General features: G+C 48.8%; 1 protein-coding gene and 2 pseudogenes across 1 annotated transcript; 1 reads left to right on the top strand and 2 right to left on the bottom strand.

Moving 5' to 3' along the window:
• The first annotated feature begins 311 nt into the window (after window positions 1–311).
• Window positions 312–2,893, top strand: LOC101518757 (pre-mRNA-splicing factor SYF1-like; annotated as a pseudogene).
• A 3,796-nt stretch (window positions 2,894–6,689) lies between these two features.
• On the bottom strand, window positions 6,690–7,303 carry LOC131478240 (protein FAM50A-like; annotated as a pseudogene).
• Window positions 7,304–8,958: 1,655 nt separating this feature from the next.
• On the bottom strand, window positions 8,959–10,639 carry LOC131479619 (parafibromin-like). The gene has a single exon (XM_058660972.1). The coding sequence runs from the start codon at window positions 10,637–10,639 to the stop codon at window positions 9,044–9,046; it is 1,596 nt and encodes a 531-aa protein (XP_058516955.1). The 3' UTR covers window positions 8,959–9,043.
• Between the last annotated feature and the right edge of the window lie 555 nt (window positions 10,640–11,194).

Consider the following 11,194-nt stretch of genomic DNA (forward strand, 5'->3'; position numbering starts at 1 on the left):
AACCTGAGTGTGCGCTTCTGCAGGTAAACTGTAACTTCCAACCCTGATAGGAATTGTGACCTCTGACAGGATTGTTTGTTCAAGAGGATTAGGTGTGCCTTTTAGCCAATCACAGTGACATTATTGGGTGAAGGGACTACCTGAAAACACCCTCCTACCCTCCCTTTCCATCAGCCTTTATAAACTTTGAACTTGTGCTGAATAGACAGGACAATTTTCACCAGCTTTTCTCTGGTGGTTCTTCAATAGAAGAATACCATTGCATCAGGACCAGTGACCTCGGGACCTGTTGGCAGACTTAAAATCCCAAGATGCAGCAACTGGGGAAATCCGCATCAGATGAGGATCTTCCCTTTGAAAAGGAGATCACACAAAACAAGTACTGCATCAAATCCTGGCTCTGCTACATCAAGTTCAAACTGGGGGTCTCCAAACCCAGGCTCAACCAGCTGTATGAGCCGGCGCTCAATGTGCTGCCTGGCAGCTACAAGCTCTGGTCTCATTACCTAAAGGAGTGGAGTGCCCAGGTGAAGCACCGCTGTGTGACAGACCCCGCCTATGAGGATGTCAACAACTGTCACGAGAGGGTCTTAGTATTCATGCACAAGATGCCCCCACTGTGGCTGGATTACTGCCAGCTCCTGATGGACCAGGGCTGCATCACACGCACCCACCACACCTTCAAACACACCCTGCCGGCCCTGTGCATCACACAGCACTGCCGCCTCTGGCCCCTGTACCTGTGTTTCCTGGGCTCACACCCTCTGCCTGAGACAGCCATGTGAGTCTACAGGTGCTTCTTCAAGGTGAGACCCGAGAACGCTGAGGAATATATTGACTACCTCAAGGGCAGTGATCGGCTGGACGAGGAGGCACAGTGCCTGGCCACCGTGGTCAATGATGAACACTTTGTGTCTAAGGCCGGCAAGTCCAGGTACCAGCTGTGGTTCGAGCTGTGTGACCTCATGTTGCAGAAGCCTAACAAGGTGCATTCCCTCTACATGGAAGCCATCATCCGCTGGGGCCTCACCTGCTTCACCAACCACCTGGGCAAGCTCAAGCTCTAGTACTTGCTGGCTACTACAGCCGCAGCGGCCACTTTGAGAAGGCTTGGAAAGTGTACGAGGAGGCCATCAAGACCATGATGACTGTGAGAAACTTCACACAGGTTTTTGACAGCTACGCCCAGTTTGAGGAGAGCTTGATCTCTGCCAAGATGGAGGCAGCCTCGGAACTGGGGTGTGAGAAGGAGGATGAGGACATGCACCTGGAGCTGCCCCTGGCCCGCTTTGAACAGCTCATCGACTGGCAGCCCCTGCTACCCAACAGCATTCTGATCCACCAGAACATGCATAAAGTATAAGAGTGGCATAAATGCGTGGCTCTGCATGAAGGCCATCCTGGTGAGATCATCAAGACATACATGGAGGCCGTGCAGACAGTGCACCCCTTCTAGGCCATGGGCAAGGCCTACACGTTGTAGGTTGCATTTGCCAAGTTTTATGAAGACAGTGGGTAGCTGGACGATGCCCGTGTAATCCTGGAGAAGGCCATGAAGGTGAACTTCAAGCAGGTGGACAACCTGGCCAGTGGGCGGGACCAGTGTGGGGAGCTGGAGCTGTGCACGAGAACAAGAAGGCGGTGCTGAGGCTGCTGAGGAAGGCCACAGCACTGCCTGCCCCCCCGGCTGACTACTTCAACAGCTCAGAGACCCTGCAGAGATGCGTGTACTAGTCCCTGAAGCTATGGTCGATGCTCATCGACCTGGAGGAGAGCCTGAGCACCTTCCAGTCCACCAAGGCAGTGTATGACAGCATTCTGGACCTGAGAATCGCCATGCCCCTCACGGTTATCCACTATGCCGTGTTCCTGGAGGAGCATAAGTACTTTGAGGACAGCTTCAAGGCCTATGAGCGTGGCATCTCACTGTTTGAGTGGCCCAACATGTCCGATATTTGGAGCGCCTACCTGGCCAAGTTCATCACTCGGTAAGGGGGCAATAAGCTGGAGCAGACCTGGGACCTCTTTGAACAGGTGCTGGATGGCTGCCCTCCAAATACTGCAAGACTCTACTTGTTGTATGCACAGCTGGAGGAGGAGTGGGGCCTGGCCTTGCACGCCATGGCCATGTATGAGCACGCAACCCTCGCTGTTGAGCCTGCACAACATGCTCCAACTCTACATCAAGAGGGCGGCTGAGATCTACAGGTTCATGAGTACCTGCAGCATCTACCAGAAGGCCATCAAGGTGCTGTCAGACAAGCATGTCCCGGAGATGTGCCTGCAGTTCACGGAGATGGAGTGCAAGCTCAGGGAGATTGACCAGGCCCACTCCATCTACAGCTTCTGCTCGCAAATCTGTGACCCAAGGTTGACCAGTGCCTTCTGGAAGACTTGGAAGGAGTTCGAGGCATGTCACGGCAATGAGGACATGATCCACAAGATGCTGCAGGTCCACCGCAGTGTGGAGGCCATCTACAATACACAGATCAACTTCATGGCCTTCCACATGCTCAAGGTGTTGGGCAGTGCTACAGGCACCATGTCTGACCTGGCCCCAGGGCAGAGTGGTGTGGATGACATGAGGCTGCTGGAACAGAGGGCCAGGCAGCTGGTAGCCCAGGCTAAGCGGGACAAGTCCCAGCGATCCCAGAGCAAGATCTTGTTTGGGAGGAGCAATGCTGCCTGTGAGGAGCTGGCCGAGACAGCCCAGCAGGACAACCCTGAGGAGATCCAGCTGGGTGAAGATGAAGAGATGGACCTGGAGCCCTGTGAGGTGCTGCTGTGGCAGCAGAGTGTCCCAGTGGTCATGTTCAGGAGCCTAAAGGAAAACTACACCACAAATCTGCCTAGGAGGCAGCAGAGCTGGCTCAAGTACTTGGGTCCCCACTGACTGGATGGAGGTCCGGTTCCACATTCAACCCAGGCCATGCCTGCCACTTGTGGGCCCTTGTGCACTGAATCAGTATGTGGGAGCCTCTTCCCTTTCTCTTAATTGAACAAATGAGTGCTTGTATGAATAAAATAACCTTTTCCAGTGTCATATAGTGACACAAATGCTTATCTTGGATTCACTTTCTTGGCAGTATTTCCATCTCAAAAATGGGCGGGGCATGGGGCTTGGGTGGAGGGAGCTTCCATCTGCATGGCAGCTGCTGGAAGTACCAGGTTAGACTCAATGCTTGGGGCACTGGCCATGACCACGGCTGACACAGAGGGGAGCAAATCCTGGTTTTATGTGGCCTACACACCAAATGGCACCAGAGTTGAACTAGGCTTCAATGCCCATTGACATGTGAGAACTGAATGGGATGCGGGACACACTGGACCAGTCTGCTGCACATACTGGCAAGCACGGGAAACATGTCAGAGGGTTCTGGCTTGGTGGGGGTTACTGCCGATTGCTCTGAAGAGGCTGTAGCTCCCACTGGGTTGTGTGAGGGCCAAACGTGTGGTGGACAGGATCGGGCTTGGCACCAAAATCCATTGGTTTGTGTAGAAGGCAGGGCTGGAAATAAAACTGACCTAGAAATTGCAACCACCGGCATATGTAGAGGCTGATTCAGGCAATGATCTGTGCCAGACCCTGTACTGGCAAGCTCACACAAGAATCTGGTCTGGAATCCTCTCAAACAAAGTTTTCTTGGGGTTCACCCCAATCAAACTGAACTCAGAACCCCAACCAGGATGAGATTTGCACATTCCATGGTCTGACCATGGAGTAAAGCTGAGCCTCTTCAGAGGCTCAGACACAGAAGTGGACAGCAAATGCAGGTGGACATGAAGGATATGATAGTACATTGGAGCCTACTTATAACACCTGCTACTAGAGCAGAGGATAGAACAACTGGATCAATTACTCCAGCCAAGTGTTGGTAGCGAAAATCTGAGCAAGTGGAGGTGCTAACGTGGACTCTGCCTGACAGTGTAAGAGATTTCACCGTGCTTGGAATGGCAAAATTGGCAGCAATTCAGAACAGTCAAACTATTGAAACAACTTGAGCAGTGTTCTCAGAGAATGGCTCACATCAGGGACAGTTGGTGTGGCTTCTCCCTTTGTCTCTCCCCTTTCCCCAGATACAAGAAGGAAGAAAGAAATGTGGAAACAAGAGCCTTATCCACTTTCCTGTAGCCCTTGACCCTTTGAGCCATAGTCAACTATATAAAGGTCATCAACATTTTTAAAAAATGGGCAGGACCAGTCAGGATCCCTTCTTGCCTTAGCAGCAGGTACTGCATGCACATTGCAAAGCAGGACAGAAAGTAGCATTTGTTATTTCATTATGTTGACTTTAGTGCTGTCAGAAAACCAACCCCAGAGGCTTGCCATGTTTTTCCCAAAGTTACACAAGCTTTTCCCTTGAAGATGGCAGAATCATCTTGTTAGAGGCCACAGCGAGGTAGTAGTTCTGTTTCTAAGGGACCCAAGAGTCTGCAGCCAGAGCACACAGAGGACAATGGAAAGGGCAAAAAAAGAGGAGACTTCTGCAATTTTAATATTCCTTAGAAGTTTAGCTTTTGCTAGAAAAAAGTATCTTCCTTATTCTTCTGATCGTGACCAGAGGGGCTTAAAGGGCACTTGGAGACCTCTTCCAGTCAGTCACTGGGAGTTGAAAGTGGAATTACCAGGAATCACTGACCATCTAGAAAATGGATCCAACCCACGCCACCTGCTGGTGACTCACTTGCTCTGCACCTGGGTGTGTGCACCACCTGTTCAGTTTAGTGAGCCCAGGTTGAGCTCCCAAGGGAGTCAGCATTCATTACCAAATCTCTTCACACTGTGCTTAGAAAAGCAAATATTCTCTTTCATTAATACTAGGGCAGTACTGGGTAGTCAAAGGGAACATAAATGAGGCTTGTACAAATGGTGCTGTTGATAAGCAGGGAAAACATAGCATTAAAGACTTGACCCCAGGTGAGAAGAACTGTGGTTTAGTGAATCCTGTAAACCTCAATTTACACCCACATTGCAGTGGGTGTTTTTGACTCTCATTGACTTCAATGGAAATTGTCAGTATGTGATAGTTTTGTGAATTTGAGGAAGTGTTTTTATGTAATTTTTTTCCTGGATATTTCCAGAAGAGAATTCTTTTTAAACATTTTTAATCATTCTTATTTGAGAGGGAGGCAGATATACAGAGGCAAGAAAGAGAGGAGGCAGGGGTCCTTCCAATTGCTGGTGTACTCTCCAAATGGCTGTAAGGTCAGAGCTGAGCCAATTAGAAGTCAGGGGCCAGGAGGTGCTTCCAGGTGTCCTATGTGGTGCCCCTGTAGGATGCTGGCACTGCAGGCTAAGGATTAGCTTGATAAGCCACCATGTGGGCCCTAAGATGAAATTCTTTCAAATTGCTCCTAGAAAGGAAGTCTGTACATTGTAACATTTTCATATACTGTGATATCCAGCGCCAGGCAAAAGGTGAAGCAAAATAAAGCTCTCTGTCTCTCTGGGCACTGTGATTGTTTCTCAGGGACACCTGTCATTCTCTGTCAGGAGGGAGTGACCGCTAGACCTGGATTATCTCCTTTGTGGAAAGCAAGCAAGTCTGTGTAATCATTTTTACTTTGCAGGAGGTGGGAGACAGAAAGCTTAGACCATGCAAATAAAGCAAATGGAAGGACACAGACCTGGGGCTCAGGGCTTCAGAAAGGAGGCTCAGTGAACAAACCTGCCACTTGTTGTCAAGACCTTTGGAAATGCTAATTGGATTATAAAATAGTGGATTCCACTTGAATGAATCCTTGGCCCTGATTTGGTGCCTTGTTTAACATGATACCTAAGAGAAGACAGCTTGCCCCTGGCAGCTGATCATGAATGACACTATCTTCCTGCTTAGAATTAGAAACCGCCATCTCTGCAGATTTCAGCTGACAGTGGGCTTGCAGTCACATTTCTTCCACTCCTCACTGTGGGCTCTCTTGGGAGTCATGCAACCTGCCTGAGCTCCACCTTCCTGGGTCAGTGCTTGGGTTTCTTGTGCTGCTGGACTTGAGCTGGTATTTCTATCTTCCCATTTCTCACCACTGGATGCCAGTGGAGGACCAGGGCTGAAACACCAAAGGCTATGGCTGTTTTTGAGCAGGCTAGGGAGTGTTACAAACAGAAGGATGATCCCTTGTTCCAGCAAGTCATCAAGCCTAGCAATGACCTTGAGTTAAGTGGAGCTAATCGGAAAATGTTGTTAGGCTTCATTCCCTAAGTGTTACATGATATTTTCATCCGGAAATTGAGAATGAGACTCAGAGGATTTCTGTTCATCCCAGCAAGAGGTTATGTGAATCCAGGTTCCTCTGACTTCCACTTGTTCCTCTTGTAGGTGTTGCACAGATCTGACTCCACAAATGAGCAGCTCCTGTGCTCTGAAATGACAATTTGGGACACAGGTGTCATTTTGGGGATCTGACTCATCCCTTATGTAGAAGGTGACGATCTTCTATGAGAGCTATTCCATTGGATTTCTGACATGAGAGAAACTAGGGATCACTTTCATTTCTCTGTGTATTAGTCCAGCTTCCTTGGTTAGAATTGGGCCTGAGTCTATTAACCACGGAGCCACTTTTTCATCACCAATCACCCGCGCCAACCTCTTGGGTTTTCTCCTAGCAAATTTAGATACACTTTAAATGGATTTTACCTAAAACATGAGATTCTAATATGGCTTTATGATGTGGATTTGCCTCAGCATCCTCTAGCGAGCTCCTCCAGGTGGGAGCTTAATGGCTCTCTGCAGCAACTGCTGCATCGTGTCGCCCTTCTTCATCTTGACTGTGTGCCGGTGCCCAGAGCCATCCCAGGAACCGAAAGTGATTTCAATCTCCTCACTCTAGAACTTTGCCTGCTTGGCTTCCCACTCCTGTCAAAACACTTCCCGGAGCCAATTCTCCTGCTCATCACGCTCTCGGTCAGGCAAGAAGCTCATATGCACCTCTGGATTCTTCCCTAACTTCCTCCTCTTTGTGGTGACCCGTTCCATTTCCGGCTCCTCCTCATATATGACTCCCTGCTCTTGCTCCAGAGTGAAGGACAGACCAGAGATCTTCCGCTTGGTCTCCTTGTGCTCCTTCTCCCGCAGCTTGTCCAGCTTCAGCTGTAGCTGCTTGGATCGCTCCTCACGGCGCTGGACTTGAGCTCTACCTCCACGGCATCGTAGTGTGTATAGAACTTCTTGTCACCCTTGGATTTTATGTTTTCCGCTGCTGTCCGCTGCTTCATCTGTTCCATTTGCTTACGCTGCTTCTCTCGCGTCTTCATCAGGTGCATGGCACAGCCTGCCTCGCTTGCAGTGCCCTTGTACTGAGCCATGGCGGCGGTAGTGACAGCAACCCGGGCTGGTCTCCGCAGTGCCTGTAGAGTTCCTGCTGACCACGGTGATGGCTCCCCTGCCGCTGCGCCCACCACGCAGCAACAGCAGCAGCTCTCGCTACCTCCTTCGCCAACAACAGCAGCAGGGGCTGGACTACAAATACAGACATATAAGTTGCTTTGTGGCATGCAAATTTGACTTCATTTGGATATAAGCCCAGGAGTGGGACAGTCAGGTCATGTGGTAGATCAATGTTGACTTGTCCAACTCTGAATATGGATTCCCATAGTTGCTACATCTTGGGGTTTAAGTCTGCCAACAGGCTCCAAGGTCACCGATCGTGAACCACCAGAGACCAGCTCGTGAGGAATGTCCCGTCCATTCAGCACAAGTTCAAGGCTTATAAAGGCTTACAGAAAGGGAGGGTAGGAGGGCATTTTCAGGTAATCCCTGAAAAACAGGGCAAATGGAGACTCTGAGATGGACTATGTCAATCAGAGGATTCTTCAGCGACCTCATCGTGCTTGCAATGGCGAGACTGGCAGCAATTCACAACTGTTGAACTATCCAAACCACTTGAGCAGGACCCTCGGAGCATGCCCCACATCAGGGACCTGGGATGGGTGAAAGACTGGGTAGGGGCCTCTCCCTTTACCTCCTCCTTTACCCCAGATACAGGAAAAAAAATGTGGAGAGGAAACAATAGTCTTGCCCACTTTCCTGTAGCCCTTGAGCCTTTGTGCCCTAATAAACTGTGTAAAAATCATCAAAAAAAAGAAGAAGAAGAAAGAAAAAAACAAGTGATTTTACACAAAACTCTTGCAGAATATAGTCCTTAACCATTTCACCATTTACAGGAAAAAGCAACAACAAAAACAACAACAAGTCACATTTCTTTGCTTGCTTTTGGAAATACACCATTGATTTTATAGTATTTTCATTAACAGAATAACAGAGAAATAAGAAATCAGAAGTGGCTAATGTCCTCACCTTGCACGAGCTGGAACCCCATATGGGCGCCGGATCATGTCCCAGCCGCCCCACTTCCCATCCAGCTCCCTGCCCGTGGCCTGGGAAAGCAGTCAAGGATGGCCCAAAGCTTTGGGACCTTGCACCCGCATGGGAGACCTGGGAGAGGCTCCAGTCTCCTGGTTTCGACTCAGCTTAGCTCCGGCCATTGGGGCAGCTTGGGGAGTGAATCAATGGACAGAAGATCTTCCTCTCTGTCTCTTCACCCCGTTGTATATCCGCCTTTCAAATTAAAAAAAAAAAAAGGAGAAACACATCGGAGACTTGGCTCCACTCAGATAGCTACTCTTTGAAGAAAAATAATAAAAGACATCAGAAGCAAGATGGTTTTGAAAGCTTTATTGCAATCTCTAAGTGTACAACCTTTAGATTCCGGCTTCTACTTTCTAAAGAAACAACTCTTAAGTGATGCTAATATAGCCAATGAGAAAAAAAAAAAAAACACTTCTATCAAAATATACAATTTCAACTACAGACTAGAAGGCTAATATTTACAAAATATCTGGAAGCCAAAAGTTTGCTTCTCTGGATGAGAAGCAGCATCCCTTTGAAGCACAAAGCATCAAACAAAGTCTATAGCAAGATCGATGTGTGAGCGTCTTCATTGGTCAGATTCCAGATAAATTCATAAAGCTTGAGTCTCAGTCTTTGCAGCAACGTATATCCGTGTTTCTGAATCCAGATTTCCAGAAAAGAGGGAACCAAGTAATTCAGAATCTCAAGTGAGATTTATGGCTCACCATGTATCTATCCAGTGTGTCCCAGAACCTCAAGAAAATTAGTCTATCCAAATGCCGTTTATGGTGGCTGAGTTCTAGCACTGTCACGTCCCATTTCTGAACATTTGGATCTAGACGAGTTTCTTCATACTTGAGATGGAAGGCTTTGATTCTGGCAAATATGTCAACTGGTGATCCATCAGGCAAAAGCCACGGCCACCCTTTGAACTGCCAAGCGGGACCTTGCACAAACACTGCCACAACCCGGTCCCAATCTTGAGGCATAAGTTTAAGGGGCTGATCTAGTACTTTGTAAGGTACTGTGACACTACTTACAGTGCCACCTGGTTGCATTTGCTCTTTCCTTCTCTGTATTAGAGTTTCATGTTCTCGTTGACAACCCTGCTTCTTCTTTTCATCGGATGAGACAAATTTGAAATCCTGTAGAAGGTCTTCTACATTGAGCATGGTTATCAAAGACGTGGTAGCTGCAGGAATTATGATGATGGGAGTTTGAGAAGCTTTCTTCTGATTCGTGGGAGGTTTTGCTTGTGAAAGCGGTCTTGGTACTGGCTGTGCTGCAGGTGTCTGAGTCTTGTGGGCAGATGCACCCTCCGTTAACAGTTTCAGTGGCATACCGTGGTAGGTGCCCTTAGTGTCGATTTTGAAGCCTTCCGTTTCTTTTCCTTTGAACCTCTCCTGATCGTATCTGTCGTATGCGGCCAGGATAGGCTGTTTCAAACGCACTGTGGGATCCACTGGGGCTGCATTTGGAGCTGGTCGCCGGCGTTCAGGTGCCCGCCCTTCTTCTCGGTCCTCCACAGACTGCAGAATTGCAAAAATATCCTTTGCAAAAGTCTTTCCTGTGCTCTGTAAGATCGTGTTGCGTGTCCTCCACACTCTCTCCCTGCTGACAATCTCTCGGGTCACATCTACCTCAGCATCTACAAAGCTCCTCGGCTTAAGGGCAGTGAGAGCATCATTCAGGTCGGTCTTGATAGTAGCTCGTTTCTTAGCCATAATTTTGGCTTTGATTGCAGCAATTTTTTCCACCGTCATGTCTTCAGACAAAGACCTAATCCGCTCAGTCTGTACGACCTCTTCCTTATGGCCCTCCAAACGAGCAGCCAGTCTCTCTCTATCCAGACGTATGCATTCTTCATTCTCAAGGCGCGGTTTCTTGGCTTCTGCTAGAACTTCATCTGCAGCTCTTTTGACTCGAGCAGATCGCTGAAGACCTAGCTCCAGGGGGAGGCTTCTGTCAATACTTGCGCACGTTGATGCTTCCCCGTTGAGATAGCCAAGCAGATCTTTGCGGTCCGGTCTTTTAACCACAGGAATATTTTCAGCAGCTGCACGGCGGACATAAACGGGATGAGAAAGGTGCACGTTTCTCAGCAGGAACAGGATGCATTCCAGCGTGTAGTACTCCCTCGGCTGGTCTTTCTTCTCAGCCGCCCACACCACATAGTTGGTCTTGACATTCTTTGGCCAGGAGAACTCCCCAAAGATGACTTCGTCCCCCTTGACCACGATCTCCTTCTTTTGGATGGTGTACTGTCTCAAGACGCTGAGAACGTCCGCCATCTTCCCCAGCTCGCCCTCACCGTTGGTCAGAAATGTCCTGTCTATCCAGCACAAGCTCAAGGTTTATAAAGGCTTACACAAAGGGAGGGTAGGAGGGCGTTTTCAGGTAGTCCCTCCACCCAATAAGGACACTTTGATTGGCTAAAAGGCACGCCTAATCCCGTTGACCTTCCAATCATGTCAGAGGTCACAGTCCCTCTACAGGGATGGAAGGTATGCCTCAGGTCACACCCCCTAGGTAGCAGGCAAGAGACCTGGGGTGATTTCCCACAGCTGCACTTACCCTAACTCCACTCTCAGCAGTGCAGAGTGTAGAATACTTTTCTTCCCACATCCACGCCAAGAGTTAGTGGATATTGAGTGGGATCACATTCAATCTGTGTATGACTTCTGGTAACAGGGCCATGTTCCCGTCTTGATTCTACTGATCCTGGAACATGGTACATGTCTCCATCTTTTAGTGTCTCTTTAAACGTTGAATAATTCTTGGGTCTTCCACATCCTTGTTTAGGTTTTATTCCGATGTATCTAAGGTGGTACTCCCTGTCTTGAATG

The sequence above is a fragment of the Ochotona princeps genome, chromosome 2 (genome assembly GCF_030435755.1).
Source record: "Ochotona princeps isolate mOchPri1 chromosome 2, mOchPri1.hap1, whole genome shotgun sequence".
In the NCBI taxonomy this organism is placed as follows: domain Eukaryota; kingdom Metazoa; phylum Chordata; class Mammalia; order Lagomorpha; family Ochotonidae; genus Ochotona; species Ochotona princeps.

Coding starts and splice junctions, on each gene's coding strand:
- LOC131479619 (XM_058660972.1), bottom strand. CDS start 10,639: ATGGCGGACGTTCTCAGCGTCTTGAGACAGTACACCATCCAAAAGAAG.